This window comes from Arvicola amphibius, chromosome 1, assembly GCF_903992535.2.
Source record: "Arvicola amphibius chromosome 1, mArvAmp1.2, whole genome shotgun sequence".
Classification (NCBI taxonomy): Eukaryota; Metazoa; Chordata; class Mammalia; order Rodentia; family Cricetidae; genus Arvicola; species Arvicola amphibius.
Window position 1 is genome coordinate 68,068,221 of NC_052047.1, and position 17,885 is coordinate 68,086,105.

At 51.2% G+C, this 17,885-nt stretch overlaps 1 protein-coding gene across 1 annotated transcript; it reads right to left on the minus strand.

Annotated features, from left to right (window-relative positions):
• Positions 1-4,090: 4,090 nt before the first annotated feature.
• Positions 4,091-10,473, minus strand: Slc35e4 (solute carrier family 35 member E4). Its single transcript, XM_038309602.1, has 2 exons — positions 9,551-10,473; positions 4,091-5,049 (listed from the first exon to the last, which is right to left on the minus strand). The coding sequence occupies exons 1-2, from the start codon at positions 10,167-10,169 to the stop codon at positions 4,616-4,618; spliced, it is 1,053 nt and encodes a 350-aa protein (XP_038165530.1). The 5' UTR covers positions 10,170-10,473; the 3' UTR covers positions 4,091-4,615.
• Between the last annotated feature and the right edge of the window lie 7,412 nt (positions 10,474-17,885).

The following is a 17,885-nucleotide window of genomic DNA, read 5'->3' on the forward strand; positions in this document are numbered from 1 at the left end:
CGGGGAAGGAGGCTCGCAGTGCCTCCTGGGGGAAGGACACACAAAGGAAGAGTCCTTGCTTTGTTTTGTTTCTACTGTTGGTTTGATTTAGATTTTGTTCCCATGTATCCCAGCCTGGTCTCAAAATCACTATGTAGCTGAAGATGACTGACTTTCTGAACCTCCTGCCTCCACCTCCTGAGTGCTTGGATTACAGACATAAACCTAATACTTTGTATGTGCATTCTACCAATGGATCCATAGCCTCAATCCCAAGCCCTCTTGTAGGATTAGAAGGAGAAAGCCTGCCTAACAGGCACACGACCCTTGGGTTCAGTTCCTAGCACTGAAAAAAAGGAGTCCTTGTTTGCCCCAACCTTCTCGAATGACAACCCAAGGGTACCAGGGCAGGATGGGAGGGGAAGCCTGGTAGCTAAGGCTGAAACAAGGCTTTGCCTGAAGTCCACAATGGCAGGATGCCCAGCACAGCTCCAACTTCCTGGCTTCCCCCAAGACCTGGCAGGAAGCCTGGGGGCCTGGGCTACACCCTGTTCTGTCCAGTAGGAGCAGGCCTGCCCTGAGGTGGTCAGTGTGCAGGTGGCCACAGAGGAAGTGGAGAGACCAACTCCCTAGCATCTGTGACAGTGACTCAAGACACGTGGGCTAAGCATTTCCCAGGCAGCTCCCCGGAGCTGCAGGGTTAGGTTTCACTGCCCCATTTACAGCACAGAGGCAGGGGAAAGGAAGGCCCTGGTTCCAAGTCACAGCATGTGAGAGCCAGGATTCAAACCCAGTTCCCACTCCAGAGCTCCTGTTTGTCAGTAGTGCAATAGCACACCACTGTCCCCACTTTCCAGGATTTCTGGTACTGATCTTCGTGAAGGGTAGTCTCAGTTGTCACCCTGGGGCCTCTGGCCTTGCCTGTGGTGTGTTCATTATATCTTGACTAAGCTAACTGAGGTGGGAAGCTCTGCCCACTGTGAATAGCACCATTCCCTGAGCTGGGTCCTGGGCTGTCTGAAAAAGGAGAAACTGCCCTGAACACGGGTCCATCGCTCTCTTGATTCTTGACTGTGGATGTGAGGTGACCAAGTGCTTCAGGCTCCTGCGCTGGACTTGCCTGACCCAAGGGACTATAACCTCAACCTCTGAACCAATGTAACCCTTTCTTCCTTCAATGTTGCTTTGGTCAGGGTGTTAGCAACAGTAAAAGTGACTAATGCCACTGTCAACTACAGTCTGAAAATATCAAATGGTAAATTCCAGACTTCTGGGGGTGCACCATTGTGATGTCGCACATGTCCTGCTTCTGCGCACCCCAGCTATTGGTCTTTGTTACAGTTATATGTGGGGTCACCATGGTTGTATGTAGGTGACTTATCTTACTTACTAATAAACACAAGGATAGCAGAGTGAAGTCTGCATTTTGGATATGCCAAAAAGAAGCCTTAAAGCGCTTGCTTTACGTGGAAAGGTGAAAGGCATCGTGCAGTAATTGCTAAGATCAAGACTCGGAAGCTCGAGTCTGTGACACTGTGACACAAGAAAGTTATCAGTGCTGGCTTGGTGCTGTGCTTCAGACCGCAGAAGCTCAGGCCAAGTGTGTGGTAAGGGCTCAGTTAAGATAGAAATCACAAAAAGCACACGCCTAAAAGAACATGGCAGTAGAGGGCTGTTTCCGCGTCGCTGGGTGTCTTGCTCCCTCCTGCCACACCCTTACTCCTCCCCCCATGCTGGAGGCAGGTCTGGTGAGGAAGACGAGAAAGGCTGACCTAGATCTCAGGTGGAGTGTGACTGTGTGACCAGGGCCCCATCTGGAATGGTCACATTCAGTTGGGGCTTCAGACTTGCTGCGGTGGAGAGAGGCAGGCAGTGGAGAGGGAGAAAAGAGCTTCCACACACACACACAGAAGACAACATTTGTTATCCTGGGCAAACCAACCAGCAGTGACTGGATACAAAAATCATGAAGCCTCAGAGAGGTGAGACACTTGCCCAGGACAACAGAGTCCCAGAGGGACGGTGGCCTTGCAATGGGATTCCTGCTGCTGTGGTCATCATTAGCAGTAACCGTGGGGTCAGGCAAGACTAGCTAGATTTCCTGCTGTGAGTAGTGTCTTTCTGCTGCTGGTCTCTCTGCATCTGCTGGAAACTGATTGGAGGGCCTTGGGGACATCAATTCAGTTACTGGTGATAAGCCAGCACCTAAGTCCAGCACAGAGCCATCTAACCTGTCCCCACACCACCAGGCTTTGATGTGTGTGTGTGTGTGTGTGTGTGTGTGTGTGTGTGTGTAGGGTCAGGGAATGACTCCCCAGGCAGCAGGCATCTCCTGAGGCCAAAGAGCCTGGGTGAGGGCCAGTCAGGGACACTCCTAGAGTGGTGTGGAGTGCCTCCAATAAGGAAGACAAGAGTCACCAAGGCGGCTTTCCCCAGCCAGAGCATCTTTTCTCTCCTGCCCAGCTCAGCCTGAGCTTGGAATCCAGAGATGGGCAAGCTGCTAAGGGTGGGACAGACCAAACCAGTGGCATCTCTGAGTCATAGAGAGGTGGGTGGCAGTGACTCAGCAAGGTCCTCTATAAGGCCAGCCTGGGTGAAGGCTGAGGCTAGGAAACCCTATGTCAGTGTTCCTTGCCATTCACCACCCGTCTCTCTCCCACCCAGCCTCAGGTCACCCTCCACATGCCCTGGCACAGGAGCGCTTTATGAACAAATAAGTAGTTCCTCTCTTGATCCCAGCCCCTCCGCCCCGCACCTGCTCTAACTCTGTCCTCACTCAGAAGGACCCTATTTCCAGGTGGATTTGCAACTGTGGTGGGGAGCAGGATGTGCATGACTAGCCATCTGAGATAATGATGGTCATTTGGTACTGGTTACCCCTCCTTCCTCGCCACTGGGCTCCCTATCCAAATCCGCCCCGCAGGGACCATTACAACCCTGAGCATCACTTACTGGTGCTCAGAAAGGGAAGGGAAGGGGAGGGGCTAGAGATGTAGCTCAATTGGTAGGATGCTCTTTGCCTGGCATGCTTGAAGCCCCAGTACTGCATAAGCCCAAGTGTTGTGATAAACACACCTGTATCCCCAGCCCTCTGGAGGAGAGATGGGAGGATCAAGAGTCCTGAGTCACCCTCAGTACATGGTGGTTTTCCAGCCAGACTAGGCTACATGAAACCCTATCTCAAAACAACAGCAGAAAGAGAGAGAAGGGAGGAAGGAAGGAAGGAAGGAAGAAGAGGAGAGAGAGAGAGAGAGAGAGAGAGAGAGAGAGAGAGAGAGAGAGAGAGAGAGAGAGATAGAGAGAGAGGAAGAAAAAAGAAAAATGCAGTCTAAACAGGGAGAGCAGTTAGGGTGATAGAGCAGGGTCCAGTTCCAGGGCCTTGTGCCCCAGGCTAGGTTCTTATTCATTGTAATAGGTATAGGGACTTAGCTGTCTATCACCAAAGACTGAGAGATGGATAGACAAAGCTGGGGCCAACCAACTGGGGCGCTCTTGGCTAGCTCGAAGGTAGGGATCTTGCCCTAAGTTCACGGCATGAAAGGCCTACTCCCTAGGCCCTAGGCTAGCCTGGGTGCTTCCTTGGTGCCTGCTCCTCCATGAAGCTGTCCTTATGACTGATGCTGTGTACCCACAACCCTAGACTCAACCCCTCTCACCGGGCCTCCTTGACGGGAGGGTAGCATGCCGGGGTCTTTCTCTTACAGGTGAGGATGTGTCCGGGAGAAGGGAGGAGGGCATACAGGAAAAGGGATAGCACAAGTGAAGGTTCTGGTGGGTGAGCTGGCATTGTACTCAGCGAGACTGGTGCCCAAGAGAAGTAAGATAGGTACCTGGTAAGGACACAGAATAAGGGGGACTTGTGGTATATAGCAGGAAGCCCTGACTTTGTCCTCAGAGCAGAGTGGGACTCCAGAGCACTCTGGGAGGGGAGAGGAGCAGAGCCACTACCACCATCCTGACGCTGGACAATGGTAGCCTGGCCAGTAGAGGGCCTCGTAGAGAGCAGTGTTAGGCTGGAGGCTAACACAGAGTCAAAGGAGTCAGAACCATGCGGTAGCCAACCACTCCCTTTATGTTCCCTTGACTGTAGCCCCAAGGAATGACACACATGTCCAAGCAAAAATAGTTTATTTGAGGATGGAAGACCTAAATCCGGAGGAGGAGGAGGCACTGGAGTGAGGCTACGGAAGCTACCTGAAGTTGGCACAGGCTACCCCAAGTCTTTAGAGGAGCCCAGCAATGAAGAAGCCTTCTGTGGTGTGCCTCACGGCCTCCCCCACCGGAGGAAGGATTGTGCAACCGCCGGGCATCGTCTTCATAACACACTGAGGTTTTCTAAGTTTACCCAGCAATTTTCATCGTAATACTTGACCCTAATCATAATGACTCATCTGACAGGCACACATGCCAGCCTTGGACCCGCCATCCAGTGGCAGGCCTTGCTGTAACAGGTGAGGCTGTCAGGGGCGGGGGAGGGGTGGCTCTCTGAAGGTCCCTGGCCTTCCAGGCAGCCCTTCTAGAAGGCATCTCCTTTCCCCGGCCTGGCAGACTTAGTACCTCTCCACCTAACCTCATTTTCCATGGTTAAGAGTCAGGCTAGGGCTATCCAGGAATGGCTCATGTGCTCCCCCAAGTCTCAAAGACCTTTGCCAGGCTGGTCCCTATGCCACAATCCCCGACGGGTAGCCCAGGAGGCCACGAACTCACAGTTGTGGTAAAGAAACATTCCTGAAAGGGTGAGCGCGATGCCCAAATAGCTGAGCGCGCTGAGGTGACTGCCGAACAGGAGCCGGGACAGGATGAGGTTGCCCACAACTGTGAGGTTGCCCAGTACGTGGACGGTGAGGGCGGACGTGAGTGCCAGCAAGGAGAAGCTGGCCAGGTTGTAGACCACAGACAAGAAGCAGCTGAGCAGGACACAGGCCCAGAGGCGACAATCAGTGGGAGCCAGCGGTGGGGCCACTCCAGCCTCCATCACCAGAGCAGCACCTGCCAGCAGGCAGAAACTGGGCATAGAGGTGGCATACAGCAGAGTCACCGCGTCCAGCCTCTCTTCCTGAAGCAGAGCACCTGCAACCAGGAAAGTGGCTGTCATCACTGGGATCGAGGCAGCACCCAGAGCCAGCCCTGAACACCCAATCCTCATGATCCAGCCTCCTGGAAGCCGGCCCTCACTCAGCAGGGTTAGTGGCTCCTGATGTGAGATGTCACTTGCAAGGCCAGCTGGGCTTGTGACCTGTGCCCACTCCTCCTTTATAGGTAACAGCTCACAAAGGTAACATGTACAAAAGCCTTAATGTGGTGAGTGCATAGGAGATGTAGAAAATAAAACTTATCCCTACCACTCCAGCCGGGAAGCAGGGACTGAGCACGGAGCGCCCGGCTCTACCACTTACAGCTACAAACGAAAGAAAGGGCGAAGGAGCTGGGGGCTGGGCGGGGAGGGAGAGTGTGCTGAGGAGGAGGGGGAAGGAAGAAGGAAAGAAGTTCGATAAAATAGTTTTGAGTCGAAATGGTGAGACTAGTCATCAGCCCATTTGCTTATGACCGCAGGGTGACAAAGGACCAACAAGACAGTCATTGTTGGCTCTTGGCAGCCACTCACTGTTTACGATTTCAAATCAGGGTGTTTGGTTGCCTTCTTTTTTTTTTTTTTTTTAAATGATTTTATGATCTCATGCAGCCAAGGCTGGCCTTGAGCTCTCCATGTGGCTGAGGCTTGCCTTGAATTCTTCATCCTCTTGTCTAACACTGTATTTTCTACCCCACCACTTCCAAATGCTGGGATTACAGGGGTGCACCACCATGTCTGGCTTGATAATCTGTGTATAATCTAAACAAACAAACAAAAAAAACCCAAAAAACTACCAACAGTGGGGCCTGTCAAGATGAGTCCAGAAGCCTTTTAGGTTTCCAAGGAAAAGAAGGGCTCCCGCTGCCCGCATGGTTGTACGTGCCTATGTCCATACCACTGCGACCATCAAAGACCGACCCAGGGTGAAATGGCCGTGTGTACCCAAGGACAGAGACCAGACAGAGCCTTCTCCAAGTCTTAGCGGAGGAGAGATGACAACTGGGTACTGGCGTCCTCCTGGGCCCCTAGAGCTCTGTTTCCTGACACACACTTTCCAAAGAGCCCCACAGTGCTTACTCACAGCCCATGTTTAGAACAGGAAATGGCATTTATTCCCCTCTCCGTTCATCCTGCTGTTTGGGCTGGGTTCTCTAGGCAACAGTCTCTCCAGCTCAAGCCTTTTTCTAGAAAGGAGCAGAGTGCCTCTGCTCATTCACTCCAAAGTTAGTACCTGAGGAGCTGTTTGAGGCTTGGGCCTGAAAGACACCAGGACAGGAAGGGTCTGGTTTCAGGTGGACTTCACCCTCTGGGGTAGCCCCTGCACCTGTCCTGCATCCTGCCAAACCTCCCCTTCCCTGCAGCCCACAGAAGGGCAGTGATTGCCGTGGCAGAAGTGACTAACTCGCAAAACGTTAGCCTGTTGTGCTGACTCCTCAGTAACCCCACCCTTGCCAGCCCATCTACACCATCCTCTGCTTTTCCAGAGACCTTTCGTTGTTTCCTTCTGGTGCTGGGACCCAGCCCAGGGCCTCCCTCCCTAAGAAAGCTCTCTAGCGCTGAGCTACCCAGTCCCAGCAACCCCACCAAAGGCATTTTTATTTATGGGGTTTTTTGAGGGGGGAGAGGTTGAAACAGGATCAAGGTTTAAGGAGGGTCTTTAACATTAAAAAAATACATCATGTGTATGTACGATGTGTGTATATGTAGATCACACATACACAATTTGTGTGATGTATGTGTGTGTATATGTGGAATATGTGGAGGTCACAGAACAACTTTCAGGAGTTGGTTCTTTCCTTCCACTGTGGGTTCTAAGCATCAAGCTCAGATCATCTGTGCAGCAAAAAAACCGCCTCACCAGCCCTGAGCCAATGGCCTTCCAGGTAACTCATGCAGGCCCAGAACACTCTACAGATCCCAGGCTGGTCCATACTAACCTAGCCCTGAGGCACTCCTACCTCAGTTTCTAAAGTTAATGGGATTACAGGCATGTGCCACCATGCCGGGCTGAAAGGTATTTTATTTTTCTGCTTCTAGACAGAGTTTGACTTTGTGGCGCCAGCTGGCTTTGAACTCATGATCCTCCCAGGGTACTGGGATTGCAGTATGCACTTCCACGCCTGCTTCAAAGGCACTTTCACGTCAGCATCTGAACACACGTCACCCCTGCTGCAAATACACAGCAGTGATCTATTTGTAAACCCTCACCTCCTGTCCTGTTTCCACTTTGTCTCTTCCCTGGATGTGTGACACAGTCAGCTCCCTGTCTCGGTCTCCTCGTGGATAGCATGGGGAGGAACAGCATACACACCCGGTGTACATTATCCAGCACCGGAGCTGACCCCCCAGCTCTCCTCCCGATGACTGACAGCTCTGCTACAGCCTGTGTCCCATCTCAGGATGCCCTTCCCTGCTCTGTTGCCATGGTGGTGGCTGCACAGCTCCCTCCGCAGCCTTCTCGAGCCCACACCACACCTGTGCCCACCTTGCTCTACAGCTTCCCTCCTGCAAAGTGTCTTCCCTCTGCGGGCTCAAAGGATGAGGACCAAGTGAGGTTCTGAAACACAGGTGGGTACAGATGACAACAGGCTTGGCAGGCTGGCACCTCACGTCCTTGCCTGTCTAGGTATGAGGGTAGCATTTCTTCACTGAGCCTGTAGCTGGCCCACATAGGAGAGAAGGGGCTGTCTGGCTGCCTGCGCTCACTCTCTGGATTCCCTAGCCCTTGTTCTCGTGGCATCTGCTCTCAGGGAAGGATCCAGCACCAGGGAACACCTGTATCCTCTAGTCTGAATCTGGCCCAAGAGTCTCTAGCAAAGAGAAACTTCCTCTTTTTAAAAATCCATTCCAAGCCCTGGATGCAGCCCACTCTCCCATCTCAGCGAGGCTCCCGTTTCTGTTAGTGGAACCGTTAGCTTTCTTTAGCACCTGGCCCAAATGCATGCAGCCTAATCTGTTTACCCATCTGATGTCAACTGATAGCAAAACCACCAATTAAAGACATCGTTTTCTTCTCTATGCCAGACCCCAGGTCAGGTGCTGAAGACACAAATGCCCCAAAGCCTATCGGGTTGGGAAGCAGATGGGTGACCAATAGCTCTGAATAGCCCATAGCTGGCGAAGAAGAGGGCACCCAACACACTCACTGTAAGAAACTGAGCCTTGAAAGGGAAGAAGGGAGCTGGCACAAGCCAAGAGGAGGCTGGGTGTCAATAACATGCCTCTGTGAACACGCCTGAATGCCCTGATGCCTGGCTAGTCACAGCCCTTCCTACCGACAGGAGCTGCCCAGAGCCCAGCATGAAGAGTTCTTGGCTCTGACAGGTGCAATGTGGGCCTAGAAGCTGGGGCCTTTTCTGCTTGGTGTCCCTGACCAGGAAGGCCCTACAGGGTCGGATTTCCCAGAACCAACTCAAGGCCCAGCTCAGGCCTCAGCTCATGTAACCTGAGGGCTAAAATAGACTGCGCTTTCACCCTGCCCATGGGGGTAGGGTGAAGATGGGGATAGGACCTTTGGGTCCCGGCTGAAGATGCCAGGCAGGACAGAGTCCACACTTCACCATTCCTCAGCTGGAGGCTGCCCCAACCATACTTGGCGCCCCGGAAACCCCTTACTTTCCGTTCTTGACTCTCCTACTTCTTCCTTATGTTAAGGTGGAGGGAGGGTAGGGCTATGACTCAAACGCCCCTCAGCTGCCCAGACAGGAAGTCAGCCTCCACCCCAGGCATACTGGAGCTGGGCAGACAATTGCACCTTACTTCGACTCTGAGTCCTGCTGCCCACTCCCGATAGCCACCACCCAGTCACACAAACCAGACGTGGGAGTCCGGGGAGCCATGTGACCCTGGGACAACCATACACCTCTTTGGCAGCAGTTGGAAGGCTGAGACAGGAGGATCACAAGTTTGAGGCCAGCCTGAGCTCTCCCCCTCCCACTGTAAAACACTCTCTTATCAGTACTGTCCCTTGTACCGTGAAGATGGAGGTGGAAATGGTTGTGACAACTGATGATCAACACGCAGTATCAGACTGTCCCACCGTGGCCACTAGTAAACGCTTCCCTGGCTTGGATAAACTGGTGTTCCCATCAGCTCACAGCCTGGCTGCTTTCCCTTTCCTTCCCTAGGTCACACTGGCCTTCTGGGTTCATAATCTTATGACGTACAGCTTAGGCAGCATAGACTCTGAATGCCATGTTCAAATATTGCCTTTGCTGTTCACTGGCGCAAGGCCCAGGCTGAGACTCCACAGCTGTCAAGTGGGGATAATAAAGGACCTGACTAACTCAAGGAGAGGCTGTAGGAGGACCCAGTGGGACAAAAGGCTTGCCAAGTTATAGAGCACACTTCACCAACAACTGTTATTAACTATGCCTCTAAGGCTTAAGTTTGAGGCCTGAACTCCCTGAATTCCGTCAGAGAGGATCACTGCCACCCCCTTGACAAGAACATCCCAGCCACACACCCCACCTCCTCAGATGGAGACCAGGCACTTACTCTGTTGAACGGACTTGAAGCCTCGGAGACAGGTGGCCACCAGCAAGAAGCCACAGCCAGCTGAGGGTGCCCGGATCTCTCCAGCTAGGCTGCATGCAGCTCCCAGGCAGAGCGGGCCCATGGCAGCAAACTGTAAGGGATGGTGTCTTCGGCCAAGTAGCAGCGCAGACAAGGCCAACGTGAACAGCGGTGTGGTGGTGGTGGCCAGCTGTGCTAGGTCCAAGGGTACAGTGCTCAGGCCCACATTGCCGCAGGCCATGGAGGTACCAAAGGTGAGGCTGAGCAGTAACACTCTGCCTTGGATGCTGCGGGGCATGGGCCGCCGGGCCCCCCAGTGGCATGCCAGGGCAGCTGCCAGCATGTGCAGTGCTGAGAGAAGCAGGGGCCGTCCGAAGCCATGCACTGTGAAGATCCACTTGTTGAGACTTGACATGCTGGCCCCTGCCAATAACCACACCAGGGCTGCCATAACCACTCTGACCCGAGCAGGCTGCCCAAGGACCTGAGGGCTGTCAGGAGGCCACTTGGGGCGGCCATGCTCCCGGGCACTTCCAGCCACAGCCACTGCTTCGGCTGAGGTCATCCTGCCTTCATGGCGCTCCAGTGGGCAGCGGCACATCCGCACCAGAAGGGCTGGGGCAGGAGGCAAGCTTTCCAGGGACTCGCTGGGCCAGGTCCTGATTCCTCAGACAAGAGAAGGCACCGCACCGCTTCAAGAGCTAGACCTAGGGCCACCCGATTATTCTAGCTCCCTGAGGGCAGAACGGAGGTCGTGGCTGCTGGGATGCCGAACTGCCTGGTACCCTCCCAGTAAGCCCTGGCACCTCCCGTACCAGGGGAAATTTTCACTCTCCTCCACGCTCCAAGCTCACGCGATGCTCTTACATGGAATCCTCTTGGTTTTTTTCCTCTTCGGCCCCCAGACCGTCAGAATGGCCCCGACCTACGTATTTGGTGCTCAGGCCACGACCAGACAGGACAGGGGCGATCGCGCTCCGAGCTTGGAAGCAAAGGTGGCAGCCGCCGCTCCCCCAGTCCCCCTCGCCTCCGACACCGCGAGGAATAGGGGAGAACAGACCGGTGGTCGCGGATCTGCGAGCTCGGCCTGGCTGCAGCTGCTCTAGCTGCTCTGGCTGCTCTGGCTGCGACTCGGCTCCGGATCTGGCAGCGTAGAGCGCGGGGCTCCAGTCCGGCCCTGCGCGCCCGCCGCTCGGCACTCCCGACCCCGCCCTCCCCGCGGCTACCGAAGCAGCGCTCCACCCGGAAAGTTGGGCTCAGTCGGCCCCGCCCCACGAGGCCCCGCCCCAGAGCCCAGAGGACGTCTAGCCCCTCCCACAGCCTTTGCGCCTTCTGGCTCCGCTTGCGCAGCTGCGGGCAAAGTCCCTTAGTGGGGAGTGTCGGCCGTACCCGCCACCAACGGGAATCCGTGCCGTCACCAGCACCAACAAGAGTCTCCTTTAAAGACCAGTATCCAGCGCTGGAAACCCTGGTGTATCCTTCAGAGATGTCCCAAAGCTGTCGTCAAGGCCGGGCGGTAGTGGCGCACGCCTTTAATCCCAGCACTCGGGAGGCAGAGGCAGGCGGATCTCTGTGAGTTCGAACCCAGCCTGGTCTACAAGAGCTAGTTCCAGGACAGGCTCCAAAGCCGCAGAGAAACCCTGTCTCGAAAAACAAAAAAACAAAACAACAACAACAACAAAAAAAGCTGTCGTCAAGAAGCAGGGCGATGAAGAGGGACTCCTGATCCCAGACCACAAATGTCTCCAAGAGACCTTGGAATTTAGCAGAGCTGGACCACGTGGTCCCTTAAGACTGCCTCATCTTGTTATCTCTCCACTCCCCTCTAAATCTTTTCTCCCCTGCGAGGCCAGGGCGGCGCCCCCTCTGGGCCAGCAAAAGGGGAAATGAATCACCAGGGCTAACCACAGCTACAAGAAGCAGGGTACCGCGGGCTGACATCCATCCCGGGCTAGCCGACCCCGTATGCTGCTCTCTGGGCACTCTGGGGTGACTCACAGCTGGACTTCCTGGGGCTCACACGACAGAATCCTGGGCCAAGAAGCAGAGCAGCACTAAAATCTTGTTCCTGGATGGGTCTCGGATTTCCCAACAGGAAAAGAGATGTTCTCTGAATTCAGTCAGGATAGCTTAAGCCCCTCACCCCAGAGGCCAATTCCAAGCACAGCTTGCTCCAGGTGATTAAGAATCAAGGCTCATCCTGGAACCTAGCTTCTTTCCAGACATTGGATTTCTGGGGAAGCTCCCGCCCACCTGAACAGGCATCACCTGGCTCTGTCAGCTGACTAACAAGTCCTGGACGTCAACCTGCCTAGAAAAACAAGATCGCAAAGCAGGACCAATAGCTCGGCCCGCAGCACCCTCTGGTGGTCATAACCCCGCATGGCCGTAAGTGTTCCAGATCCCTTCACAACCATCAAAGGTGAAAATAAACCAGTCCCACTGGAGACCTGAATCAGACCTCTGTCCCGGATGAACCAGGAATCTACATTGTCACACTTGCCTCTGATGACTCTGATGCCGTGGGAGCTCATAGATCGCTGCTGAGTAGCCCAAGTTGAAGGACAGGGACTGTAGAAAGGGGACTTCCAGGCAGAGGACCAAAATCTGAGACATTTAGATAATTTCTCCAAAAAGAGTTATGGGAGGGAAACTGAATCAAGCACACATTCTCTCTCTCTCTCTCTCTCTCTCTCTCTCTCTCTCTCTCTCTCTCTCTCTCTCTCTCTCTCTCTCTCTCTCTCTCTCTCGGAGGAATTTGGGCTTCTTGTGAGTTATATTCCTCTGGGATTTTTAAAAACCTATTATCCACCAAGCTTCTTTCAATTAAAAAGTATTACTTCCAATTTTAAATTTGTTATGGGATAATCTTTTTGTATGCTGTAAAGATGTGTCTCTGCCTAAGTCACCTTCTGATTGGTTTAATAAAAGCTGAAAGGCCAATGACTAGGCAGGAGAGAATAGGTGGGACTTCCTGGCAGAGAGAGGAACTGGGAGGAGGAATCTAGACCCATGGATTTCACCAGCAGACTCTAAGCAAGTCAGATGTGCCACACTGGGGAAAAGTAAAGAGCCACGAGGCAGAATGTAGATTTAAAAATATGTGTTAATTAGATAAGAGCTAGTTGGAAATAAGCCTAAGCTAAAAGCCAAGTGTTCACAATAAGAAGCCTCCGTGTCATTATTCAGGGGCTGATGGTCCTGACAAGAAAGTTTATTGTTTGTGGTGTGTGTGCATGTACAGGAGCACTGAGATTCCAAGCATGTGCCACTGCCCACTTTTGAAGCCCATTTTAACCTGTCTCAACAGCATAGACAGCAGGGCTCTCAGTAGGAGGGTGTTTGCATGCGGGAGAATGGGGGGCCAAGAAGCCCAGATTCAAAGAGCACATCGCTGCAGCGGAGGGCTTTCTCATTCCTTCAGGTCTGCTCAAAATTTCACAGCGGCCTTCACTTCCCACTCACATGCAGGGTTCCACAAATCTGAACCCTGCTGTTTGAGGGGCCCAGCAGCTCTTCTATGAAGCAGGTGGTGCCAAAAACACTTCTGAGGGAGGCTGGAAAGGAAAAAGGAACTCATCCCTGGTGACTGGGCTGCAGATGTGGAGATCTGAGCTTTTTTTCTTATGGTCGCAACCCTGACCAGATCATTTCTCTACCGAAGCTCTAGTGTCCTATATGGTCACAAACACCATGAACCAGAGAACACCCTCCAACAGTGACACAGACTGGTCCCCTTGAACTGGAAAAGGGGCTTCTTAAAGCTCATGGTGAGACCCTGTACCAAATATGACTTTCTTCTCATCCCTGGCTTCTCTGGGTCCCTGCTGAGTGTGACAGACTTGACACCTGCTTTAGGTCATAAACTCAGAAAGAGAAACCTGGGGTCTGGAATTGGAGGTGGCAGCCATCGTGGCTGGCCACACCCGGAAGAGGAAGAGATGCAGAGCCCTAGTGTGGAGATGAGGCAGGCTGCCGCGAACCCCCCTGGCCAGCAGGGAAGAACGACCACCAGTCGATGATTCTTCTCAAATCACGCTTTATTGGAGCCTCTTGGTTAAAAGGAGAGCAGGAAGCGAGGGGCCCCGAGAATTAAATGGCAGCCGCTTATATAGGGAGAGCGGACACGGGTCATGCCTGCGGGAGGTTCTGTCTAGAGCCTTGCCTAATATGGAGTTGTTTACTCGGCACTGCAGGGGCTTGGCGCCATCTTGTGATGGCAACCGGCAAATCGGCTCCCTGCAGTTCCCCCTTTTTGTTTTTGTAGCAAAGTAGGCAACAAGGGGTCTTATTCCCGTTCTGGCTCCCACCTCATGATGTGGGGGCCGATCAAGGGAAGCCCAGGCTTGTGGTACTCCTTCTGTGCAATGGGCCAAACCCCTAGGAGGTGCAAAGGCAGTATCTCAAGCGTTGTCTCAGCATACCTTCCCTGGTGCAATGGGAACAAGCCCTACAGGGGTGCAAAGGCTATGCAGGACAAATGCCTACTGGTTCTTAAGAACCGATAACCATATTTGGGGAGAGTCACCACACTCCAAGGTGGCTAAGGCCTGTAGGACAGCAACCTTATCTCTATTTGTTTGAGCTCGAAGATGGTAAATCAGCCACAGCAGACCATGCATCCTCCCAGACAGCATGCCAGAAATATCCCAACACCCACCCATTCTTTAAAAAAGGAGAGAGTGGAATATAGCCAATCAGAAAACTGTTTAAGGGTAATGGGCTGGACATGAGTATTATTCAGGATAGTGATCTGGAACAATTGATTCTGGAGTAACAGCTCCGCTTCCCGCGAACAGTTCCCTACCAGATACTCCCCAGTTCTTCGTGACTCATTCCTGGAATTGTTAAAGACAAGAGAAGTAATGCACACATGTTTCTGATAGGAGACACATCCGATCTGGACCAGACGGGTCAATTCATCCACCTGGGTCTGCACATAATCTATCCTCTGGTTGGCAGCTATTATGCCAGAAAGGATATGATTGTTGATTTTATTCTGGGTTTCTAATGCATCGGCTGTTTTTGAAACCACGTCGTTAATTGTGGTCGCCATTTGCACCTGATTAGCCATGGCTATGAACTCTTATATTTTTGGTTGTGAGCCTAGCCTTTAACGGCTGAGCCATCTCTCCAGCCCCAGTGACTCTGATATACTACCAGAAACATTAAGGAGCCAAGTCCTAGTTAATTGTAGCGTAGCCAGGGCTGAGATATCTGCAGTGACTCCCATCTCATTAGAGAGCTTTTGATTGTTGTTTGACACTGTTGCAGCTTGCTTGCTGGCAGGGACCTTGAAACGCCATAGAGTTGTGGCAATAAAAATGGCTACAAGTGGTTGGCCGTGAGGTTGGAAAGCTAAGGAATGGGCTGGATCTAGCCGGCAAAGCCGCGGCTTGAATTCTACTCATATTGCTCAGTAATTTAAAGGCTCATATGGTCAGAAAAAGAGAGATACAGTAAAGAGAGATTCAAAAACAAAGCAAACCTCTAAATGATTTACACTGTGTTAAAAATATGTGCATGCTAAAGGTTAAAGTTCTTAAAAGTAAAAAAGAAAAAAGGAAGTAGCTAGGGTGTGGTGGTACACACCTTTAATCCCAACACTTGGGAGGCAAGGTAGATTGACTTCTGTGACTTCAAGGGGCAGAGGTGGATTGACCTCTGTGAGTTCAAGGTGTGGTAGCACACACCTTTAATCCCAATGCCTGGGAGGCAGAGACAGACAGATCTCTGTGAGTTCAAGGTGTGGTAGCATACACCTTTAATCCCAGCACGTGGGAAGCAAAGGCAAGTGGATCTCTGAGAGTTCAAGGACAGCCTGGTCTGCAGAGTTATTCCAGGTCAAAGATATACAGAGAACTTGTCAAAAAATAAAAGTAAAAATAAATGAAATAGAGGTTAAAGTAAAGTTGTATAAAGATGGAAAATACACAGAAAATCTTGATACTTTATGCTATTATGATCTCTTTGAATTGTTTGAATGCTGAGGAAGAAGCAACAGATGCTAAAAGATATTTGTTTATAAATGCTGCTGAACTAATCAAAGATAGACATTTTGAAAATACCTTGACTTCAGAATTTGGATCTAAGGATATGATACTTTGGAAAAGAGATTTTTCTTTTGTTTTTACAGAAAATGAGACCCGTTGGATTGCTTCTATCCCAATATGGTATGATAGACCACGCCCTCCTAAAAGGTTGCTGTGAGCAACTTCAGAAAATTACTTCACCCAACTGATGACTGAGATGAACCTGGCACACAGGTTACACCATGAAAGATCTGATTAACAGCGTCCCCATTCAGCAGGAAGCAGTTTGGAGAGAGATAACTGTGCCCATATTCCCAAATATTGTTTATAAATGTTCTTTTACATTTAAAGGGGGATATGATATAGATATGAATAATTTGCATTGATATGTATTTTGTTTTAGTGATTTAAATTTAAGGTCAATTTTGTTATATGTATATGTATGTCTGATCTTGATTAAGGTATCGTGATTGTATAGTTCATTTAAAAATGTAATGTATAATTAGGAAATATAGGTTGTTAATGGATAATCATTGATAATAGTTAAGCTTGTAGTCGTGTTAGTTAGATTTCTAGATATATAGAGATATATTTCAGTTAGATAGGCATTCCTAATATCTTTCAAAGACTTCAGAATATTCCACTTAAATGTTTTAATAACTTAGGGCTTTTTATGACAATGAGACACGTCTGCTCCTGGCAGCACCAATCTACTTCAAGAAGAAGATGGGCATCGAAGAGGATCCTTATGGAGTTTGATAGCCATTTGGGCAAGAAACTGCTCTTGCCTGGACTATTGCATAAACTGGACATAGAGAACCCTCAGAGAGAGGACTGCTGAACTTGCCTAAAAGTGAGATGATCTTTCGGGGTTCCTGCTTCATGAAAGAGTCTGTAAGACATTCTGCAGGACACAGCAGATACTGACTGAACTGCCTTTGAAATTTCCTGCTTCATGGAAAAGTCTGCTGGATACTATGGGCCTATAGGCCGAAGATGGATGCCCCAACACTACAAAAGAACTTTGGGTGACTGTTCAGGCAGTGAGATGTCTCTATCATTTCTAGAGTTTGGAAGTTGCAGATATATTGTATCATATATTATATATATTATATTATATTATATTTCTCTGCTCAAGGGCTCTCTTTGGCCCTTTTCCCTGGGCTTAACTTTTGGATCCTTTTTCTTTTCCTTTTTCTTTTTCTTTTAGGCCTATCCAAGTCTCCCCCTTTTGATTCTGATTCTGATAAGCTGTCCTGGTGTGCCATTAATGTCTCTCTACCTTTTTTAATTAGATGTGTATTATCATCCTCCCATAAGCAGTTCCTCACTAGTCACCATAGTGGCATAGTGCCGCGGCCTATTTTGTCCTCATGTTTGGCTCCTTTTAAGTCCCGTCCTAATTTTTCCCATGAGGGCAAGGTGAAATCCCCAGAGACCGAGAACCACAGTGCGTTTTGGTCAATGTCCTTCACGACCGTCAATCAATCGTGCTCCGAGAGACCTTCAGGCCACACTGTTTAAGCAGTGCCTGCAAGGGACTAATCAGGCTGATGGTACCAGGATCAGCGCCATGAGTGTTGCCCATAATGCGCACTTATGTACGAGCGCCCTACCAGGGAGCCACTTAATTTACAGCGGTCTTATCCCCCTCTTAGAGAAAAGCCTCTTTACCTACAACGGACTTACTTTCAATTCTAACTAGGCGCGGTCGCAACAACAAAGGCACTCTTGACCAGGCTTATGGCAGCGCGACCAAAAACAACACAGGAACACACAGATCACAATCACCACAAAAGCGAGGCAGAACACTCCAGGGCTCAACTCCAGCAATCATTATATCTGGGAGACTTGCTTACCAACGCCACCGCTCCGCGTGTCGAGTTCTGAATACTCTTATGGCCCCTCGCCTGGTGACCGAAAGGTGTCCCGGCGTCCCAGGGTTCCGGCACCAGTTGCGGTGAACCCCCCTGGCCAGCAGGGAAGAACGACCACCAGTCGAGGATTCTTTTCAAATCACGCTTTATTGGAGCCTCTTGGTTAAAGGGAGAGCAGGAAGCGAGGCCCCCCCCAAGAACTAAACTGGCAGCCGCTTATATAGGGAGAGTGGACACGGGTCATGCCTGCAGGAGGTTCTGTCTAGAGCCTTGCCTAATATGGAGTTGTTTACTCGGCACTGCAGGGGCTTGGCGCCATCTTGTGATGGCGACCGGCAAATCGGCTCCCTGCAGCAGGCAAGTCCCAACTTCAAGTTTTTGATTGCCCTTAGCTATCTCCAGGTTGGT

Excerpts from the sequence above, each read along its gene's own strand:
- Slc35e4 (XM_038309602.1), bottom strand. The coding sequence starts at position 10,169 with ATGTGCCGCTGCCCACTGGAGCGCCATGAAGGCAGGATGACCTCAGCC. Across the intron at positions 5,050-9,550 it reads CTTCAAGTCCGTTCAACAGA|GTGCTCTGCTTCAGGAAGAG; the intron begins GTAAGTGCCTGG and ends TCCTGGTTGCAG.